The 24,213-nt window shown below is 38.0% G+C and overlaps 1 protein-coding gene across 6 annotated transcripts in view; it reads right to left on the bottom strand.

The window, feature by feature from the left end:
* Positions 1 to 24,213, bottom strand: part of LOC131075948 (alpha-mannosidase) — a 318,620-nt gene that overhangs the window by 251,308 nt on the left and 43,099 nt on the right. For all 6 annotated transcript variants that reach the window (XM_058012933.2, XM_058012930.2, XM_058012932.2 and 3 more), the window contains exon 5: positions 17,999 to 18,118. In XM_058012933.2, coding sequence (XP_057868916.2) covers positions 17,999 to 18,118 — 120 coding nt within the window. The remainder of the gene's footprint in view (positions 1 to 17,998; positions 18,119 to 24,213) is intronic.

The raw sequence follows: 24,213 nt of genomic DNA, 5'->3' as shown, positions 1-24,213 counted from the left end.
TTACACTTATCATCAATAACAACCCTGACACCTGTGACAAACTTGGAATAAGCTGTTTTGGTTGCAATTAATTTGTCTATCGCGGAATAATATACAAGCTCATTTATATAATTATTTTCCATCACCTTCTGAATAGCAACATTTATTATTTCTTCATATTCCTTTCTCCATTCATCAAAGGATTTAAATTCTGAATTTCGATCATGGAGGGGAGGAATAGTCCAATGCTTTAAGTCATTAAAGCTTTGTATTTTCTCCTTAATTGCACCATCTTTATCTTCTAAGTAATGAATATCACTAACCAATAATCCACATGCTCTGCAGAAATCTAATAATGGTTGTGGTGGCCTGGACATATACTAAACTACAATACTCAAATCCTTAATCTTCGGTCCCAAGGCTTTCCATCCTTCAAAAATCTCCTTTATGTCAGCCAAAAACCTAGAGCACTCCACAACTCCCTCAGAGAGAATACAAAAAGACTTATAAACATCCTTGATCTTATTTAGAATTGTCTTCAGCAAATGTGACAAGGTTCCCTTAATCACAGTTAAAACCTTGTCCTTCGCCATTGAAGATCAATTACAATTTGTTGATCTCTAACATGTATTTACTGTTGAAGATCAATTACCTTTTGTTCCAAGGCTTGCACCTGTTCGGCACTCTTTGATGATTCTCCTTGTGTAATCAAAGCAGGAAATGCCATTGTCTTCTTTTCCAACTCCTTCCTGAGCCGAGAATTCTCCATGTTCATCTTAGCATAATTCTAGTGCATCTCTATCCTTTCTTGCAAATAAACAAATTTTTCTTTTTCCTGCAATTTGGCTGCATCCAAGACAAACATAGCAAAGTGCATTGACAAAGTCGTTGCTTCCACCACTGAGGTGTCCCTCAATGTTCTTATGATGGCACCATCCCCTGTTCTCTCCTCCACACCAATTAGAACTCAAGGCTTGTTTGTACTTGGGGCCTTTGCCCACTGCGCTAATGCCTGGATGGTAGGATGATAACCAGATCTAATATAACCTCCTTCCTTTTCAAATTTTGCAGCGAACATAGGATCTAGCTATTGTCTTATTTGATTCAATAAAAACATGGTCTCCAAATTCCAACCTGGTATGAGTAGCATCCCACTATCTTTAACTACTTCTCTAGCCTCCTCTAGAGTGACATGATCTAAATTAAGATCCTCATAAGATTGGATCTCAGGAACTCCTTCAGGTGGTCCTACCACTTGCAACCACAAGGCTTTAAACTCAGATATTTTAACAAATATATCATCTGAAATAAGCATATGAGCAGCAATTGCTCACTCATCTTCACATTCTTCAAGTGGAATGGGTCGGCCAAATGCACTCCTACTTTGAGGTTCCTCCACTACCTATACATCCCTTGGAGGTAAAGCAAGGACCTGCTCAATTTCTTCATCATGGGATCCACCCTCAACCTAGCCCTTTGCAGCTTCCTCTTGTTGCTCTAGTGGTATCCGTTGCTGCCCTAAAACATACTATGGAACATATTCTCCTGTCTCCTCATGAGCCATTTCATCCTCAATGTTGTATGTCCCAATGAAAATGGATTCAAAATTATCGAACATTTTCTCAATACTCACCAGTGGCTTAATTTCCTTGGAGAAGAATCCTTGGAAATTAGGGAACTTGGCCCTTGTCTCATTCTCCAACTTTATGAGAACTGCCCACTTTTTTCTCCTTTGGAGGACTTGTTCTGTGGTGATGCAATTTCTTATCACATCTTCATTCAGGTCCAAGTCATGACTAAATGGCCCTCTCTTGATTTTAGCCCTAAGCCACTCTATAAATCCCTCAGGGTCGAAGTTCCTTCTCTTAGCATACCTCAATGCATATCTTGTCACCAAATAATTTTGCAATCTGTCAACAACCTCGTTTCCTATGGCAAGTTCACCAAACCTTGTAGACTGAGGAATTAAAGAGCCCTTCCTCTGTTCTGCCAAATGCATCTTTCGAGTCCATAACATTTGCCACATAAATTCAAGGAAAGATAACCTATGGGAAACATAAATGGTAAATTCGTGAGGAGGCTGAGGACATCCATAAACCCTTATTATTGTATGATCTGAAAAGAGGAAAACGTCTACAAAATTGAACCTCCCCTGCTCATCCATTTGATTTTGCTTCGGTCTTAAAAAATCCATTACTTTGGCTAGAATTCTATCCATTATTACTCCTAGCCATGACATGATCTTCATAACAAAATGTTGATGGTATGTCACATAATCAGCACTCTCACATGTCCTATCCCAAATGTGACACCATCTCTACACCGGGAAAGGGATAGCATTCTTATCAAAGAATTTGAGTTGAAGGCTTGGGCTCCACTCATACTTGCGCTGAAAAAGAATCAAATGAGACAACAAGGAAGAATACTTTATTTCTATCTCCATGGGATTGCCTACCGCTGCAATCAACTCTTCATGGATCTTCCTAGAGATATATGCAACGTAATTGAATTCTAAATTCACATACTTGTGCTGAATTTTCATCCCCATCAGCATCATTCCTATTGGCATCCTTACTTTTGCATCTTCCCCAAAATCTAACATAGAGCAAAATATGTTTTAATAAAATACTTTTCAAATGATTCAACAGCAAAAGGCTCTTTCTCAATTGGAATGATGGGGGCCACATCACCACACCAATCTCTCTTCCTAAACAATTGGACCTCCTTTTCCCTATAATGTTGCCTTCTCTTCTAATACTCATTTTCAAACTTTTCCACATCAATGTCCACAATTGCAAGCCCAATTGGACCAAAGCAATTAACAATCTCCATAGGGATTGTATCAACCAAGACTGCGCCTTCAACAGTCCTTACTATATTAGAAGCAGGGTCATACATTGTTGCCAAATCTCTAATTAAATCCACCTCCACAAAAACATTTGGCACAATTAATTTAGTCATATCCTGTCTCCAAGTATTAGACCTAGGAATTGGTTCATCTCTGTTGTTGTAAAAATATTAGAATAAATTTCAACCTCTTTCTGGGATGCGAGCATTACCACACCGCAAACAGCCATCCATTAAATCATCAGCATCCTTAATGCTCATGGTAGATGTGGGGAGCACATCCAACAAGTCTTGATACAATGACGGTTCTTCTCTGTCAGTACGCTTCGTTGTAGCCACACTATGTTCTTCAACAGCGGCCTAGAGGACTTGTGTATGTTCTTCAAGTCTCTCCTCATGGACCTCATGTCTTTCTGTCAAATTTACCTTAGGTACTTGAGCCTCCCTCTTATTTCTTGGACCCTAGGTTTTTTCTCTTTTGGCTCCTTCTCTTCTTTCGACACTTAGGTTTCTCCTTTCTTGCTAGTTCTTTTCCTTTTTTGCACTGTAGCGATTACTGACTAGGAAACTTCTTGAATTGCTTGAGGACCTTCTAATTGCTCAGGTTCATCCTCTTGAATCCTGATAATGGGAGGGTTTTGTATAGTCGCATCGACCTGGTCCTTCTTTCCCTTAGAAGAACTACCCCCCTTTGTAATGTCCCCATATTTAGCAGACTTGGATTTTGTGAGATTAGCCTATTATCCTGACCCTCGTAGGCTAATGTGTTGGATAAAGGGTCTTTTGAGGATTGGTATCATCTCCAGTGTTCAGAGTGCTTCAGTTTGGTCTTTGTTTGGCATCATTCGGACATCATTTGCTCTACTTCCTATTTTTAGTAAGTCTTGGGATGTTAGAGATGGACCCCTGCTATTTTTAGTAAAGGGGGTATGGTCATATGCAGCTTCATCATGTCAGCTCCCAGTTCAGACGGCATTCAAAAATGTTGAATATTAATGGAGATATTAATGTTTATTTAGTTTAAATAAACATTAATGTTTTGAGCTTATATTATTAAGTTATAATATAATTTTATATTATAACTTAAGGAAGGGTCCAAGAATCATTAAAGGGGACCATTTAATTAATTAATTGTGGTTTTTTTTACCAAGGTGAAATATTAAATGACAAAGTGAAAATATTATATCAGTAAATGTCATTTAATATCATAGATGGCACACTCGCCGAAAACTCGGCGAGTGACAAAACTCGCCGAGTTTTTGGACCTGGCGAGTAGTAATGACTTCTACTCGCCAGGAAAACTCGCCGAGTTTTTGGCGAGTTTTTGTCAAAAACTCGGCGAGTTTTAAAGAAAAACTCGCCTGGGTTAGCATAACAACAAAAAACGGCCAAAAATACATGCATTTTTTGTTTTTCTATATGGTTTTGGGCTGAGAAGGGGGAAACTCACTTGGAAGGGCCACCCTGAGAGCCCACTATGCCCTCAAGTAATCGCCGAGTTTTTTGGTCTGTCCGTCAGGATTCATATATGGAATATAACATTTAAGTATAAGTAAGGAAATGTCACTTATACTTTAAGTTATATTCCATATATACTGTCAGGATGTTTGAGAGTGGTTTCGGACCTCCAGGAGTTATAATGCAAAATCTAGTTTTTGGAGGATTCTTCAATTTTCCAAACTTAGTCAAATTTCAGTCAAATTTCAAGATCCTTCGGCGATGCCCCTTGACCCCAACTTTGAGTTGAAAGTTTGAAACTATGAGTATGAATAATGAAATTTCAAATATGATGAAAGTTTGAAAGTAGTTTTAGCTAGAGCTGGGGAGAGGAAGTTGTATTTACTTTTGGTTTTACAAAAACTATTTACTATTTTGCTTCCAGCCATCAGCATTTCTCATGAGGATGCGATTTTGTAGACACTTTGCAATCAAATATATCTAGAATCAGCTTGTTTCTTTTATGTTATCATTTATTGACTCATTGGATGCATCTTCTCATTAAATTTTGCAAAAAAAATGCATTTTTTATTAAAATTAAGCGTGTTTTTACGTTGCCGAGTTTTTCGCCGAGTTTTTCCGAGTTTTTCCCGAGTTTTCGCCGAGTTTTTTTCTCAGGGGCTTGGCGAGTCGAGCCGAGTCGCGAGTAGTTCAACTATATTTAATATCATTAATTGATTTAATGTCTTATTGGAGAAAATCGAACCTTCATGGGAAATATATATAAGGCTTTTGAAAAGAAGAGGAGGGGATTGATCATTGTTATTTTTGATGAGAAGACTTGTCTCTTGGCTTTGGAGAAGAAGCTGGGGTTTCTCCAGCTTGTCCAGAGTATCGGCATTGGAGAACGTGAAGACTTCATTGCATCAGCAATCTGAGGGTGTGAGATATTCATCTGAAGTTGCTCCTAGGGCTTCATCCAGAAGTTGACATTGTGCTGATTGGGGATTTATTTTCAGATTTATTGGCATAGTTGAGGGCATATGTATATGGCAGACTGAGAACATCATACAGAGGGTTTATTTGCTGCTACAGTGCACGTGAATAGTGCGCTGCAGTACCCGTGAATAGTAAACACTACAGTACCGCGCTACAGTAAACGCTACAGTACCTTGCCAATTTTGTGGTCTTTGTGGAGACCAAATTGGAGATGTTTGTTCAGATTTATGATGAAGATTGAATAAGGAGTCTTTGGCTGCTTCTTCTACATTCTGCAAACCCCTGTAGCCGCCTTCATCACCTACAGATTGGGGTCAATTGATATTCCAGGTGACATTCAACATTGATCAGCCACTTAGCTTTCATGCCAACTGTTTGCTTAAATGCCTAATGGCTGTAGGTGTACTTTGGGATGCATGACAAGTGTTTGTCTTAATGTCTACTAGCTGTACTAGTTAATTTCAGTCATTCCATGTGTGTGTAAGGTCTAAACAGCTAGCATATCATTTCTATAACAACTTTGCATTGTTAGAAGCTTTCCATAACTTCATTTGCAGCCTACAAACCCAAAGAAGACAAATAAAGAATTCACTACAGCGGCTTCAAACATTGTATGCCAAGTGTTTGACAATAATCCTTGGGGTTCAAATAAGCGAAACAGGGTCAGATTAGCCAAGGGATACTACACCCTTCTTCAACATTATGACAATTCACAAGAAAACCAAGATAGACTAGGGCAAACTACAACAATTGTAAACAAAAAAACCCTAGGGCTGACCATGCATTAACAATTTGCACTCAAAAACTGCAATTCAACCTAACAAATTTCGCAAGTTTAAGAACACTTACCATTTTCAGTTCACTTCGGCATTAAGACACATTCAATGTCTGCTCTTGATGCACTTGTTTGCAATTCCTGCTCGTCAAAGCACTCCACTATCGCATAGTCACAACTCAACAATCAGGTTTTCAATTGATTTGGCGCAAGTGATCATAAAAACCAGTGCATTGAGCAATAAATGCAACAAAAAAATTGAATGTGCGAATAGCCCTGCTCAGGTTTGAATTTCCACCGTTGATAAATGCCACGCAATCAAATCAGACGACTAGGCCAAAGTTGAAAACCCATGAGGAATTCCACTAATGAATTCAAAAGCCACGTCAACCTTTTGAAAGGTCACTTTAGGTTCACCGCATACCCGCGCACTTACTAGCCCTCTTGGCATTTCACATGCAGGAATGAGGAATACACACTTACCAATTCTAATTGTTATCAATCAAGCCTGCACCCTCTGCTAAAGCTGTGAACTTCAGCTGCCTATTGAAACATGGGAACACTTTGAGGTTGTGGGTAACCTGAAAACTGAAGTGGACCTCCAGAGTAAGCTGGTTCTTTTCAAAATCTTCACCTAAACTAACAATTTCTTCAGGGAAAAGAGTGAGGAAGAAGACATATGAAACTAAAATCTAACCCTAAGGTGATGCACCAGATGATATGTTGAAAAACTTAAAAGCAAGGAGGAGTTACACACAAAATGACAGTAATAATAAAGCTCTCCTACACAATCCAATTAATCACAACACTTGCATCAGTGATTCATGAGAAGGCTAAAAATTACAACCCTAGGAGGAGAAAACGCTCTTTTTCACAACCCAAGATTGCCATTTCACACACAGCTCATGACCTGCAAATAATTACCAGAAAGAAAGAAAAGGTATGAACTCTTAATACTGCTGAAAGGTGTTACAAATCTGTATGCTTCTGAAAATTTGTTACAAAAATATCCATTTCTGCAGAAAGAACTCTAAAATTACAGTCTGCCAAGAGATGAATAATTCAGAACCCTTGAAAAAGTGAATTCTTCTAGTATATATGCTTTCCAAAAAAGCAGATAATGAATAATAAACTCTACCTCCTCTTGGGCGAGCAGAACCAAAAAACACACTTTTCAAGCCCTCAAACCGGTCTGAAAGGGAACACACTTGAACAAAAGTCAAGCCAACCCATGTTGCTACCATAAAAGCTCCTAAATGCACCATAAATGGCTCCAAAATATCCCTGACAAGCCTGCAAGCCTTCATTAATGCAAAAAATATCTCCCCTTTTTGACTTATCAAAAAAACTGAAAAATAATCCTATAAAGTGATTTTAAAATTTTTTTTACTTAATTGAATATTTGTTTAATTTCCCTTTTAATATTTAAAGTCAATATTTCATAAAATAAAGACAATAAAGTTATTTATTCAAAGTGATTAATAATTTAAATCACTTTAATAAGTAATTTTATTATTTCTATTCATTAAATCAATAAATGTAATAAGAAAATATATCGATTAAAGTGTTTTTAAATAAATCACTTTAAATAAATATTTTCCTTACTATATTTATTAAATTTGATGACTTTTAAATATAAAAAATGAAATGCAACAAATATTTAATTAAGTAAAAAAAAAATTTTAAAAATTCTTTAATGAATTATTTTAATTTTACAAACCATGCCTAAAAACTTTATAAAAGATACATTTATTAAGTGATTTGTCAATATCACTTAATAAACAATAGTCATTACAAAACACTTATTAAGTGATATTAACAAATCACTTAATAAGGATATACAAGGGGAATGTGAAAAGAAAAGACCCTAGGCATCTTTGCGTGGCATTTGGAGTTTGAAAAATAAATAAAAGACAAGGCAAAACAAATGCCTAAAGCCATTGATGCATATTTAGGGAAATTAAAAACCTAAAAGATCATTTCATCTCCATTAGATATTTTTGCCATTCTTCCTCTCTCCTGAAAGATGCCAATGAGGGTTTGCTGAAGGTTCGAGCTGCTGGAAATGATGATTTGCAGACTCGAAGGGTGCATTTTTTACGATTCCCTTTGGCATTTGAGAGCTGCCATGGATGGTTTCTTGGTTAAAGATGTGAAATCTACCAATTTGTAGATTCTGGGCGCGACTTTACTGAGAAATGTATGGCCGCCATAGATGATTTTCTAAGTGTTGGGCGGATTTCTGTTCTGATATTTTCTGTTGGGCGCCATGCTAAGTCTGATTTGTGTGTTGCCATATGTTCCACCATGGGGTTTTCTCGAAAATATGGCAGGTATTTCCGCCATTAATGGCTGCTTTAGGTGACTTTCTGCTTCTATTTTCACTATACTATGAACAAAATTCGATTTCCTGCATTTTACCTGGAAAATGACTGCTGAAAACTTGCTGCTTAAGGCGATAAATGCATCTTTGTCGCTGTATATTTCCAGCAAGTCGTGGGTTTCATTTTAGTTTAGTGTTCCATGTCTGATAGTATAAACTAGGCAAGATTGTTGTTGGTTTCTCTCACTGCTAAGAAAGTTAATTGGAAAGGAGCTGCATGCTTATTTAAATCTACTACATTAGCAAGGTTGCCTTGATATCATAGGGATATTATTGAACCCTTGTATTCTGATTCATGGTTGTCATTAGTGATCTCTTTTCTGGTCTGTTGCTGCTATTTGACTGTTACATCATGCTTGAACCTACATGACTGCACTTGATTATGTGTCTGTCATTTTTACCACATGAACATTGTAACCTTTACTTGTAAATGGTGTGTCCCTCTCTATTATGACAGCAATTTAATATCCAAAAGATCTTCAAAACCATTAGCTACTGCTACTTTCTTCATTATCTTTACTGCTTGTGAGGCTCATTTTTTAAGTTTGAAGATTGTATTTTCTGATCTTTCCCATTCTTTAATGAGTATGGCTCTGAAACTCATTTTATCTACTCCTTATTTGCCAAAACTCCTAAGGATGACATCTGAAAGTTGTTCATTGTACATGCTGCCCTTGAAAATACTCATCACTGCTTTTATTCATTGTAGTTGCATTGAATAGATACTACTGCTTTGAAATAGTGTAAGAATCAACTTACTATCATGAATGACGAATGTCTTATTTTGTGCTCTGTCCATTTGGTCTTGACTGCACAAATAAACTACCTCATTGCCTTTACCCTTGGTCCATGAGGCTGAATGAAGGACTGCAATTTCTTTGCTCTTATGTATTGAGCTCAAGCTTATGACACATAATAATAATGTATTGGAAAATGACTCAGAAATTTGTGCCTTAGCTGCCCCTCTCATTGCCAAATAATCTTAATGACTGCTTGAAAGAATGCAACTGCATTTACCATTGCTGAGGGCTTCTCCTAAAACTGTACATTGAGTTTGAAATGACATGAGGCTCCTCATCAATACTATGACAGCTGAAAACCCATTAACTGTGGAACTATGTGACAATAATCCCCTCGATGGACTGCTGTAACTCACTATTTGTTAACAAATACTCCTCCATTTCTCATATGACTGATAAAAATGGGTCTTTGCTGCTGTATACCCTTGCATTACCGTATTCTCCATTAAGCATGAATGGTGACTGTGGTGACCTTAAGCTTATATGACTGTTAAAACCATGTGTAGTGCATCTGAATGCTGCTCCTATTTATACAGATGTATCTTTCACCTTTAACTCAGAGTACATGATCATATGTTGCTCTTAGATGCCTCCTTATTGCTTCAGGATTGCACCTATGACTGCACTCTACATGTTGTTGTGACTGATTTATAATTGAGGACTGATATAGGATAGTTGTCATTCTGTTGTTTGGCAACCATTAATGCCTTACATCCTTTCATGACCCTTAAAAAGGTATTAACTGTCCTTTGGAAGAGGGCTGTCCCCTTGGCAACAAAGTTTCAAAATTTTATTCACTGCTGTTCTGAGCTACCTCTTGACAAAGATCTTATTTATTGTTATTGGCGTTGACCTCTAGAAATGTAGCTTTCTGGAACACTGTATTGGCATCTCTCTGATATTGGCACATTAAATGATAAGCTTTATTTCCTCATGATAATTATGCAATCACCTTTGTCATAATAATTTCCCTAATATCGCAACATGCTGGGCTCAACCCTTGTGGGAGCCCATTTTAACCCACATGCTGAAAATGAACATAATCAAACCTGTAGCTGCACATGAGGCAAACATGTTAGCAATGATATGCATACGTATGGTGATTTTCCTTCGATCTGATATTTGCTTTTTGAGATCTTCCGTGACGCTGACTACATGCACCGGATGTATGTAGAGACTATATATATATGCATGCATTAGTACACATGTTAGGAATGTAGTCAGCCATTGCTTAGAACGAGATGTTCTAACGCATTGCATATTTTAACTCTTTTGCAAATACCAGAAGGAAAGCAGATACAGACCAGGACGAAGCAGCAAGACAAAGGCAACATCGAGTCTACTCCAACCGTTCCAGTCATTCAGGCAATGACTAGTTCCATTCTCAACATGCTCTCTTCGTTTTTGTACTTATGTATACATGTCTGTGTATTTCCTTCCTGCACCTGATGTATGTAGCTAGTCTCACGGCTCTTTGTGTGGGACGCATGTTTGAATATCAATAAAAATACTTCTCTTTTGGATGAGATGTCTCTCTCTTTTGCAGTTACAAACTGGAAGTATTTAAAAATAAAATCTTTAGTTCATTTTTTTAGTGCAGTTGGAATGCAAAATAGCAGAAGTAATACGCACTTGTTCCATTTTGTAAAAACAAGCATATCTCAAAATATTTTTCAACTAGAAGTGAAAAATATGTAACACATACCTCCCGCGAGTCCGCCAAACTATCTGACTTCCATAAAACCTACTCCCGGGGATGCGGGATGAAATGCTCTCGCTAAGCCTTAAACGTTAAAATTACCCCACGAGCCCACCAAGCTTATCTCTTCTCATCAAACCATGACGTGGGAAGATGGGAAGCTATAACTTATGACTCCGCTCGCCCACGCACTTAGAAAGAAAACTCAAAAGTGAACCACGGGAGTGCGGAACTTTATTCCCCTTACTAATACCAAAACTGCACACCCGCGGCAACTGTATTTTGGATGATTGACAAACTGTGGAACCACGGGATGAACTTTCATGCGACTGATGGACACTACCCGTGGGCCCGATGTTTGGACAAAAATATGAGAAAGCAACCTGCAGGGACATGGGAATTAAGCCAAGCACACAAAGATTTGACACGTGCAACTTAAAGCAAGGGTATAAGGGGTCGCTAAGGCCCTAGGACTAAGGGGACAACACATAAAAGGGTCCAAATGACAAATAAAACTTTAGCAAATAAAGAAACCCTTTCAGAATTAAAATCACAAAATTAAACCCGACCCAACGGCTAAAAGGATATAACAAAATTTGGAAAATTCCTCGAGATAGAGATGCCAAAATTTACAATCCTAACAAAGCCTACAATTGTATGCTCATACGTTCTCGTTCTTCCCTTTTCTAGTGTTGTAAATTTCAGCAACAATTTCATTATCATCTCTCAGCAGTTTGAATTCCTCTTGAAATGCCTTCTTTAGTTCAGTCCATCCCACCTTGTGCTCATCCGCTAGGTCTGTATACCAGTCGATGACAATTCCCCGTAGGGTGGTGGGAAATGCCTTCAGCCAATATTCTTATTCATCCTAACCATTTTCCTCCCATATTGTTATACAAGCCTTGCGATTGCATACGAGATCCTTCGATCCATCCCTTGTGAATTTTGGGAGTTTTTGCTTCTCCTTTGTGTTCATCATTGTTTTCACTCAAAAGGTATCGTGCGTACCCAACCAGATTGGACCATCTTGCTCTCATTCATGTTCTTGTGCCTCTCTTGCACTATTCACCATGTGCAAGCTCTCTATGCATCCACCTTATGCATTTTCTACACCTTGGTCACCTTCTTTGTTTCTATACTCTCTCCTCCTAGAGTCTTCGGCTCAGACCCCCCTATTCTCGGTTCCTTTGTGAGGGATAGGTTCTTAATACAGTGCAAGTTTGTTTCAAAAAGTTTAGCTACTTCAATCTGGAGGTTCCTTTCTTCCCCTTCGTCACGTACCGACTGTGCAGATAGGCTACTGTTACTAGTACTGTTTGTGGATTCAGAATCTTCGCTTGAAGCCGAGTGTACGATTTGGTTACTTGCCTGATTGGCGAGATATTTGCTTACTTCGTCATCTGGGAGTGGCAAGTTTCTCGCAACCTCTCCCAACTCACTCCGCGTACATGTTCTTTCTCTCTCTTGACTATGGCTTCGGTTGACACTCTGACTCCTACTTCTCACTGGACTCTCCAAACTTTCGACGATTCCCCGTGATCATCGTCCCCTCTCACTTTGCTCTGTCAGGTGGAGATATCTCCTTACTTTTATCCCTCCCCCTCCTCTTGAATGTCTCTAGCATGTCGGTCCTTATTTGGTTGTAGGGGTATTAATTGTTGGGGGAACGACATCTACTAGCATCCCGCTCTTCTTCCTCCCTACGGGTCCTTTCTTTGTATCGCTGCAATATTTGTTGCTAATGCTTCTCTCGGTTCCTTTCCTCTTGTTGTTCTTGCAGTTCAATCAAATTGTGCCAACAATCCTCGAATTCTCCCGAGAAGATTGAAGACCATGTGATTTACTAAGAGTTTGTTGCGTACTGAGCTCTCACAAACCGCTCTCTCCCGAGCTTCCCTCTGCACGTACTGATCGACCGAAACTTCCCACAAGTTTACCAAGTCTTGCATCAACCAACCTTTCAATGTTTCTTCCTCATTGTCACTTTCCATTACTAGTACTTGTTGTTCAAACAATTGGCCCATTACTCTGCCATGCCTGTCGCCACTCTCGGGTACTCTCCCATCTCCAAGTTCAAATCGGCAACAAAGCCAAAATGTTAACTCCCTTCAGTGAATGCTTTAACTTACAGAGTAAATAGAAATATAGCAATGGTCATATTCAACCCAGTAATTTAGAAACAATACATTTATATGGCCGAAAGATATAACTTTATTATCAACATGTAATGTGTACAAATAATAGAGTCCCCATTCCCAATACAAGCCAGGACTATATAGTAGTTGGGAGTTGGTTAAGGGTGCCAACCATTGGCAACTAACAACTACCTAAGAACTACAAACCATTAAATTGTCATTTATCAAACAAAACATTTATTTATTCTTATCGGCAAAACTGCCACCAATAATCAACTCAAAGTACATCCAAAATCTTCCTTGCAACCCAAAAAACTAGAACTTCACTTCGCCGCTCATCGGTGACTCCAAATTGAAGCACAACTTATAACACCTTTTTAATGAATTATTAAACATGTCTTTTTAATATTTTCAACATTAGATAACTTGAGTGAATAATTATTTAATAACTTAATAAATTACCCAGGTCGTGAAAAGTATCAAAATGATATAATTCTGCAATTGTAACCATACCAAATTGATCATGAAGTCTTCGGATGATGAACTAAAGCGTTTGGGTGACTTTCTAAAAATAGCATACTTCTCCAAGAAGTTTGGAGAGCTCCCAAAAAGTCGAAAATCAATTCTGAAAGTATCATGAGGTTTCTCCAGACTACTTAAACTCGATGTCAAGAACCAAACCACTCCTTTACCAATCTTGTTCTCTCCAAGAAGTTTGGAGTTCTCCCTTGACCACCAATTAGCCTACAAAAAAAATGAAAAATAGACTACTTATTCACAAACTATTTTTTCTTGAAAAGCATAAATTACAGTCCACCCTCCCTAGAATTGCTTGTCTTCAAGCAACTGCATCTCAATCCTTCAACTCCTTCCAATTGAGCCTCTTCTACAGATACCAAGATCCCAAATCAATCTAAAAAAACTCTCCACCACGTTGTTTATGCACCACTCTAATACAACTGAAAACTACAAATCTATCAATTGTTGTTTTATCAAAAAGCAACCTACCAATCATGTAAATCTCAGTCTGCCAAATTTTTGTATCAACATATAAATTGAGGGGAAAGGATGAACATTTATCAGAAAATAACCATCACAATTTATCTATCTCAAAGTCAACACTAATGGCAAACATCTAGATTGTTTCTCATGGAATTGCATTATGTTCATCAATTGTATATAATCAATTACATGAAACTTCTCAAAACAAACTTCATTAATTAAGTTATCAATTATCCTCTTCCGCAAGAAACATAAACCAGGTTGAATAAAAGCTAAGAACACCTGATGATGGTTATGAAACACCTACATTACCCTCCCAAATGTCATCAATGTTGGCTGATATAATCATCCTGTTGTGCGAATCGCACACCCATCCCCGTCTTGGACAGGGACCCCCCAGTTTGTGCCTTTCTATCTTTGCGGAAGAGGAAGGGGATATGAAGGGTCAAGTGCCGCTAAAACCAAATTCGGCCTCTAAGGCCATATTGCAAACTTAAAACTCCACAATTCTCGCAGAGTCGCCTAAATGTGAAGAAAGAGTTAAAGCCTGCAATGAAGTTGAAATGCCGATTTTCACCAAGGGATACAAAGGAGATAAAGAATGCAAAGTGCCAAGGTTGACAAACTCGCCCAAGTGCCAAAACTCGCACTAAAAGTGAAAAGTTGGCAAAAATGCCCCAAATGGCCAAATTCTGACCTTTTAGCCAAAATGTTAAAAAGTGAAAGTTGGCAAAAGTGCCCAAAGGGCCGAATTTGGACCTTTAAGTGAAAATCAAAAAAGTGAAAAGTTGGCAAAAATGCCCCAGATGGCCAAATTCAGACCTTTTAGCCAAAATGTTAAAAAGTGAAAGTTGGCAAAAGTGCCCAAAGGGCCGAATTTGAACCTTTAAGTGAAAATCTGAAAAGTTGGCAAAAATGTCCCAAATGGCCAAATTCGGACCTTTTAGCCAAAATGTTAAAAAGTGAAAGTTGGCAAAAGTGCCCAAAGGGCCGAATTTGGACCTTTAAGTGAAAATTTGAAAAGTGAAAAGTTGGCAAAAATGCCCCAAATGGCCAAATTCGGACCTTTTAGCCAAAACGTTAAAAAGTGAAAGTTGGCAAAAGTGCCCAAAGGGCCGAATTTGGACCTTTAAGTGAAAATCTGAAAAGTGAAAAGTTGGCAAAAAAGCCCCAAATGGCCAAATTTGGACCTTTTAGCCAAAATGTTAAAAGGTGAAAGTTGGCAAAAGTGCCCAAAGGGCCGAATTTGGACCTTTAAGTGAAAATGTGAAAAGTGAAAAGTAGGCAAAAATGCATCAAATGGCCAAATTCGGAACTTTTAGCCAAAATGTTAAAAAGTGAAAGTTGGCAAAACACTCCAAAATCCCAAAGTTTGCAAAAGTGCCCAAAGGGGTGAAAATGTCAAAGTTTTTTAAAACTTTTTGAACGCCCCTCTTGCCCGAAATTGCCAGGAACAACTAAATTCGTGGAAGGAGTAAAAGCGTTTAAAACTTGGAAAATTTTCAAATGACCCTACAGGCGTTAAATTTTAATATTTGTTAAATTAATTAATTAATTTTTCAAATTGATTTATTGAAATGAAATTGATCGTTCGCAGGTCGCAGGACGTCATTAGAGAACCAGGAGAAAGACCTAAAACACAAATCGAAGAAGGATCGCAATCAAGGCCAGGCGCTGAAGACTGGAAAAGGAAAAAGATGTGGGAATGCGCTGCAGGAGTGCGAGAGCAACCAAACATTGGGAACCATGCCGCTGAACAAAGATGAAGTCCACCACCGGGACCAAAGACCAAAGAACACTATGAATGCTGCAAGTTTAAGCCTTCTCGAGAAAAAGCACACAGTTGGATTTGATTCCAGGAATTCAATTTCTAAAAAACTGAAATTGTTTTAGCGTAAAACTGCTTGTAATTCCCACTCAGATATTTTGAAAGAAAGGGGAAACAAGTCAGTTGTGGACAGTTATGTCCAACTACCGGATAGACTCAAATTGAAGCCAAATAGTGGCAGGTAGTTGAAATTGTGGTTGAATGGATGAGTGAGAATTTAATGGGCATGGGTTAAGGCTGCTAGTTTCTAGAAGGTAGATCAGGACCCTTGGATGCAGTCCATCCTGGCCTCTGATTCAAAATTGTAAAACTATAAAAGGCAGAGGCCTTTCTTTTGTAAAGGGTTAGATAGTTAGAGATTGTTGGATAGTTAGACTCTGTTGAGAGAGTTAGATTTTAGAGTTAGAATAGGTTAGATTTTAAGCAGTAGCATAGAGATACTGCAGAAATTGTTGTAATAGGCAGCTGAAATCAATATATAAACATTGATTTGGTGTTTATTGTCTTGTTTTCATCCTGTTTGCATGGTTTCTCTCAGCATTTTAGATAGATCTTTCTGTTTTGGGTGTGCAGGTATTTGATAGATTCAGGCTCATACCATTGAGGATATACTGATTGTGTATCCTTTTGTATGGTTAACCTGAGCCTTTAATTGTGCTTAGTTCAATTGCAGGTGTCCGTCTGAGCTGCGCCAGAATTGGGTGCCTAGTCGTGCGTCTCCAGTCTGAAAATCTTCCAAGTCCCTTTGAAGATTGCACCGTTCCTGCAAGGTTGTGAGCTATTCTAGCCAAGCAGGAATTGGTTATGTTGAATCCGTCTACCCACGTACCCATGTTGTTAGTTTCAGATCTCCTAACCCTTTCCTTTTGCTCTTTATTACGTAATTCGAGAATCGCAGCAGACCAGCTTGTTGCAAATCGTAAGTCCCCTTGTGCTCCCAACAAATCACATTGACCACTAAGTAATCCCGCAGTCAAGACCTGACAATCAAAACCTTGAGGTCGTCCCCTTTGATCAAACAAAAAACAGCATTAGGGATCTGCTTATCTCAAAAGAGGATAGGATACTCAGCGAGTACATTCTATTCTACGTTGGCCGGATGAAATCGCAAGTTCAGCGATTTTAGACACGTCAACACATCCCTTTCAACAACAAAAACTTACCAACATTTTCTCTTGAATTTACGATGTTAAACAGAACATAAATACATCTCTTCATAAAACAATGTGTGCATGGAAGAATTTTTTTTTCAATCAAGATGAAACAAAAAACAAATGAGCAGGGGAAAAATTATGTAAAGAAAAGGTGCATTTGTGGGGAACTGCAAACATAAAAAATCAATATAATGTAACAATTAACCTATCGAGAGCAGCCCTCAACTTTGAACCTTCTCAAAATTTAAAACTAGTTAGAGGCACACACATTGCTTGAATTCTCAAATGCATCTAACTTTGTGCCCTAGCATATCAGTACTACACATTATGAGAAAAAATAAAGGGTACATGTTGTTGGTATTAGTGACATGGTCATAAGTTACATTGTTATATAATTTTGGGATAGTAACAACAAATTGTTAAATATTCTTATCCAAATATAACGTTTGGCCCCATATGCACTTATTTAGTTCTATTTGATATGAGAGCATTTCATTGAGATGCACGTAAACTAAAATTGAATAAATTATGTCAATGACCATCATGAAACTTGGTAAAGTGCACTAGTAGACCTGCGTTCCCCTACATACTTTGCATTGTACAACCATTTTGGATGTTTTACACTAGTGCAAATAAAGCTATATTGAGATTATTCTAGCTTCTTTTAATGGATCGGCATACATTTTATTTTCTTTTACATAAAGCGATTACAAACAATTTTTTTTATTGAGAATATTCTAGCTTCTTTTAATGGATCGGCATACATTTTATTTTCTTTTACATAAAGTGATTACAAACAACTTTGTTTATGTTTAGACAGAAATGTATGTTGTACAGTTACATCTTATGCAGCATTATATTTGTAAATGCATTCACATAAGGCTCCTTACAATCTAAAAACTTGGTGTACATTTCTTTCATGAAACAAGAAAGAATTTGTTAGAGAACGATATTGCTTACCTGAGAAGATGCACCAAATGTCTTGGAGCCCTGCCATACAACCTCTAAGGTCTTTTGATCTTTTCGTTTTTGTCTGTCTTGGTAATCAATTCGACCAAAAAACAGAGAGTCGAATCCAAGCTGCAAAATAAGTACAGTATTATGAAAATAAAGTTTAATGTTATGAACTTATACATTAAAACTCTTTTAAACTTGTTTTTGTTGCCTTTGCCTTGTCCAAAGCCCTAGTAGTTGTAAACATACAAGTATTCTCTAGAGACTAGGACCTTTGATAAAAAATGGAATCTAATTAGATGACAGTATAACAGCCTAAGGATTATGTCCAACGTCCTAGTAGTTGCAAATATACAAGTATTGTTTAATACCTTAAAGTCTTAGATATCAAAGAAAGATAATGAGAAGAGAGCATAACTGCCCAAAGAAATGACATAATGAATGGATCTCCATCAATGACTCGCCATTTTATATCAAAACAATGCAAATGCAAATTTTGAGGGAAAATATGTTATGAAAGTTCCATGGAAGCTAAGCCAAACAGTTTTTAACATTGATGTTGCATCCCTCCCAAGAAAAAAGTATTGACACCAAATATAAGATTTTCAAAATTTACATGACAAGGGAACAATTTATAAATGTTACCTTAACTTTCTCATTAAAGGAGAATAAATGAGCCGGCCATAAATAATATCATTTTGATACCTTAGTTTCATACATCTTAAAGAGAAATACAAGAAAATACAACAAACTAACAATTTGCAAGACTTGGTTTTGAACTCGTCTCTCAAAATAACAACTTTGCAAGGCAAAGATGTTCACCTCAAGCTAATAAGAAGTGAGAAATAATGATGTTTGAGAAAATCAAAGGATAAGAAGAGTGAGGAAGCAAGATTCAGTAGATTAGCTAAGTCGACATGGAAAATGAATCAAGATTTCACCCAAATGTAAAGGAGGAGTATGAAATGGAGAAGGCTATGGAGGCTTCAAAGCAGCAAGGTGACAAAATGGTAGTAATCTCCTCCCAAAGTTCCTCTTTTTGCTAAATACTTGAGTGTGATCCGCCTCTACATAAAAAAAGTGGAAAATAAGGCCCAAGCGCACACCTAAGACAGCTCTACCACATGTGTTCTCCACGGGCACACAATTTTGATGGCAAAGCCAATGGTATTCTCCACCTAATTCTCCACTTTGGATTGTAGGTGGTAAAATATCTACCAAAAAAAAAGCAAGCAAACAAGGTGCACTTTTGAGTTGGCTTTACCATGAGGAAGTTCTGCCTAAGACAGGCAAAAAGTGGCAAACTCTTAAGTGATCAGCATCTAAGACTTGATGGTAAGGGTAGACGTAAAGTTGGCAAACTCTATCATGGCTTTAGCCATCCAAAACTGTTCCAAGTCTTCATGAAAAGTGGAAAACAAATTGATAAGGTGCACCTAGGACATGAAATGCATCAAAGAGCTTGGTGACCCATGCTGAAAAGTCATAACCCCATCTGCTTGCTAGGACAAATTGCACAAAGCATATGTCTTTGTCCAAAGGCATTCCATGGATGGGACATACATTAATATGTAAGACTATCACTGTCAAGGAGAAGAACAAACAGTTCAACCAGAGAATGGATTAGTTAATTAATGGCATTATTAGTAAACAAAGGTTAAGACAGCTTAAATATGTGATTAAATTGTTTGAAGGGACATGATGGAAGAGATATAACTCCTCACACCATGCCCACCAGATGACTATCAAAGGAGGATCAAGGATTCATCAAAAAGCATATAATTTGGTTTTATATATTCAAATCAGATCTAAAGCCCTCTATAAGAGCCATTAGACAGCCGAGGAAGAGGTGGTGTTCACTCACCCCATTTGCAAGGCTAAGACACACAAGTACAAAGATATTGTTCAAGCAGGGCATCAAGAAGACATCGCATGTGTATAAAGTTAATGTTCAGGGAAGGCGATCAGATAGAAGCAATTGTCTCTTATGCTTTTATGAGCTCATGATCACAAAGATATCAATCAGAAACAGTGATCACATATATAGAAGACTCACTTGTTCATACACATATATATATTTATGCAATCTCTCCCTCTACTCCATGATATTTGCATTGAGACGGGCTAAGTTCGTGGATACTCAAAGACCTTTCAATGATCATATCAGATTCTTATTTGGAAAAGAATTCAGATTTCATAACAGACTTAGTCCTTTCCACTATAAGGGTATTTGGCTTCATTATTCTCCGATTAGAATACAAGTGTTCATAAATCTAAGTAACAAATATATACATCCACTTATACAATTCAATACAATTGTTCAAGATTGATTGGTTCCTTGTAATATTGAGGATTTAATCTTTTGAATATAAGGCAAAACTTAAGTGTTTCTACAGGTGACATTACGAATCAGAGCTGGTAAACCGCCAGCCTGTGAAGGTTTATGAGTGAGAGGGAGAGAAGAGATTATAACAGGGAGATAAGAAGACAGTGGAAGCCTGCCCAAGTCCCGGAGGGTGAGACAACTTCCAATATCTTCGGTATCCACCAAGGATCATTATTGAATAATAGTCCTGAATCTTTGTCAACAAGTGGTGAACAAAGAAGCATAAACATGGAGGATAGAGGAGATATTACAGACCATATGGATCAATTCATGGTGGAACAATCAAGTTCCTCCATTACCAGATTGATCTCCTTGGCCATTTCTCTATTCTCTTGCTCTCTTAAATGTTTGGCCTCATAAAGCTGATCATTTGCTTCAAGAAGTGTCTCTTGGATACTTTTGAAAGAAAGCCTAGTGGAATCAAGCTCAATGGTGAGCTCACTAACCTCTCCCCTCAATTGCTTATTCAAAGACAAAGTCTCATCAGCAAACTTGGTGGCAACATCTCTATCATGCATCATGTGTAAGAAAACCAATTTTATTCCTTCCATTGTGTTCTTGATCATGTGCAAATCAGCAAGGGGAACATTTTGTTCACATTGATCTCTTGGTGTCATGAAGATGAATTTTTCAACTAGGCTTCTAATGTCATCCAATCTAGATAGAGTGTGTATTTCATTTTCAGCAGACACCAAAAATTCATTCTTCCAATCATAATCATGCAAAGCAAAGGTATTGCTGTTATAATGAATACCAGAATCACAACTATCACACTGGGCATCAAAGTCTTCTAGGCTGTCACAAATCACCTGAGCCTCTTCTTTATCACCCTCAATAATGAACTGTGACTCTAGATCAACAAGGTCACTATGTCTATGCTCAAGATCAGCAACATGCATTGATAAATCGGTCATGTTATCAACACCATCAATGCTATCTTCCATGTAAACATTGTTCTTTAAAACCAATACAATATTAAGATCAAATGTAAATTCATCCCATATTGGATCCTCTTCAAACTTAGTTTCTTTCACACCTGGATCCCAAATGCTAAAAGGCTGATTACTTTGTTTAGTTAAAAAGTGCTCACCATAGCTCCAAGCATCCTCCAAATTAGATCTTGAATCTTCTCTTAGTTTCCACTTCCACACATTCCTATTCTCACCAAGAGCAATACTAGAGACAAGTGATGTTTCATCTTCCCACTCAAAAAGTGGATTGTCATATGTTTTCTCTATACCCATCTCAAACAATGGGTTATCATTGGAAATCACAAACTGATTTTCCAAAGAAAGTGAATTGCTGCTATGATTAATACCAAAATCAGAATCTTTGTCATACCTATCAGCAGTGACTCCATGGCTGCCCCAAGTCTCATGTACCTCCTCTTCACAGCTCGTCTCATTATTATTTTTAGTTAATTGGTCAACATCATCATCATCATAATCATCAAATCCCAAACTATGGTTTGTCTCCTTGCCAGGATGAGGTGAAGGTGATGAAACAATGCTAAACTCATTTAGTGGGTAACCAAAAGAATTCACATCTCCTTGTGGCTGATCTATCATAGCTGGTTCTATAATCTCAATGACAGTATCCTCTTCAATCTTCATTTGCTCTTCCTTAGCAAACTCAACCCGCACAATAGTTCTACTTACATCTTTTGTGAAGTCATTAGTCTCAAGACCTTCATTGGATAAATTCCAAATGAGGTTTCCAAACTGCTATTTTGTTCTTATTGCCAAACTGATCTTTATCACTGCCAACCACATGCAAGTCTAGAGGAGTAATTTGGGACTCTAACACACACTCCTCATGTCTCAAGGTTTCTCCTTCAAGCTCGCAGTCATCTTGATGTGTCATGTGCACTTCTCCATTAAAACCTTTGGATTTCGCAATAATCCTTGCATATGCCCTTTTAATGTCAGGATCTCTCATAAGCATGATCAATTCTTGTATCAACTCAAATATAGACTTATCTGTTGTAGACATTCTACCAAACTCTGTTATGCAACCCCAAAAAATCACAAACCAACAGGATGGCAGGGAGAACTTGTGCTCAGATCAATTGAACACACAAGCTGACAGGAAAACCGGCTCTGATACCACTATAATATTCCCCTTAGAATTTTTTTGTTTTTAGCAATAAGAGTTACAAGCAAACACCATAACCCGTTAAGGTTAGAGAAATAATCCAAACTGCTGAAAGGGAACCCTTCCACCTTTTGTTCATTGAGAACCCAATTTGGGAGGGTGAGAGCATACGGTGTTCCAGGGATCGTTAGCACCATAAATCAAACTGAAATTACAATGCACGGGCGGCAAGGCAGCCCCTTCTACTTATCCAGCAGGATAGTGTTGTGACGTTTTCACACATCGCCCCATTGCAAATGGGGACCCTTGCTTTTTTTGCTTTTTAGGGTTTGTTTTTTTGGTCTTTTAGGGTTTTGTTAGTTAGCCTTTGCATTTTGAGTGCTGTTGGGGAGATCAATTGGATAGCAAGTCCGGCTTGAGTGATGTCCTGATCCTGAAATTTGGCTAAGTCTGAAAGTCTTGATCCTGAAATTTGGCTAAGTTTGGAATGCCCTGATCCTGAAATTTGACTAAGTCTGGAAACTGAAAAAACCTCCAAAAACTAGATTTTGCTATATAACTCCTAGAGGTCTGAAACCACTCTCAAACATCCTGAAAGTATATATGGAATATAACTTAAAGTATATCTTATACTTAAATGTTATATTCCATAAAAATTATCCTGATGGAGAGTTCAAAAAGTCAAATTTCGCTCCTGTCCTTCACTGAGGATCCAGAGCGAAAAGCGCTCCGGTCCCTCTCCAAGGGTCCAAGGCGAATCGCTCATGTCCCTCACCAAGGGTCCAGAGCGAAAAAGCTTAGTGGAGTCATTCCTGACCTTGTTCGGGCAAATTGAGACATCAAAGGCATGAAGGAGGACGTAATCAACCCATTGAAGATAGTTTTGAAAGTTAACAAGGCATAAATGAGCTCATAGAGGCCAGGGCGCTCTTGTCCCTCTCCAAGGGACCAGAGCGATTTTCCCTCAAGACAAGTTTTTGGCAAAAGGAAGGCAAGTCTTGCGTTTGAGGTGGGTGAAGGAAGACGCAATCGATCCATTGAAGATAATTTTCGAAGCTAGCAAAACACAAGTGAGCTTATAAATGCAAAATCGCTCCTGTCCCTCACCCAGGGACCAGGGCGAAAAACACATTAGCTAACCTTCCTCTCCAAATTCGGACGAATCCAAGTCAAGACGCAAGGTCAAAATGATGTTTCAAAGGTTTCACGGAGGAATGAAGTAACAAAGGCCATCAAGTTGATGAAAAATGGCTAGGGCGCTCCTGTCCCTCTCCAAGGGACCAGAGCGAAATGTTCAACATGCCTAATAGCCTAACGATTGAAATACCATTTCTCATTTTCACGACTTAAGATAAAATGGAGAAAGCATGTTTTGTGCCTTAAAGGTAATTCAAGGACGATGAGATCAAGAATTTGCACAAACAACTAAATGGCGCTCCTGTCTTTCACTCAAGGACCACAACGAAAATCTTGGGAAAGCATGTTTTTGCCTTGAAGAAGCGGGTTGAACATGCATAGAAGAGATGAACGAAGGTCATTGCTTACCTCCAAACTTGATTTGGCGATCTAAAGGACAAAAACCAAGGACAAAAGATGAAATCGCTCCTGTCCCTCACCAAGGGACCAGGGCGAAAATGCTTTAAAGTGCACTCATTTCAAAGATCGAATAAATTGAACTCGAAATTCTAAGTAAAAATGCCATCTTGGACGTCAAAAATGAGGTATTGAACGTGGAAAACAA

This window comes from Cryptomeria japonica, chromosome 9 (genome assembly GCF_030272615.1).
Source record: "Cryptomeria japonica chromosome 9, Sugi_1.0, whole genome shotgun sequence".
In the NCBI taxonomy this organism is placed as follows: domain Eukaryota; kingdom Viridiplantae; phylum Streptophyta; class Pinopsida; order Cupressales; family Cupressaceae; genus Cryptomeria; species Cryptomeria japonica.
This window is presented reverse-complemented; position numbering and strand designations above follow the sequence as displayed.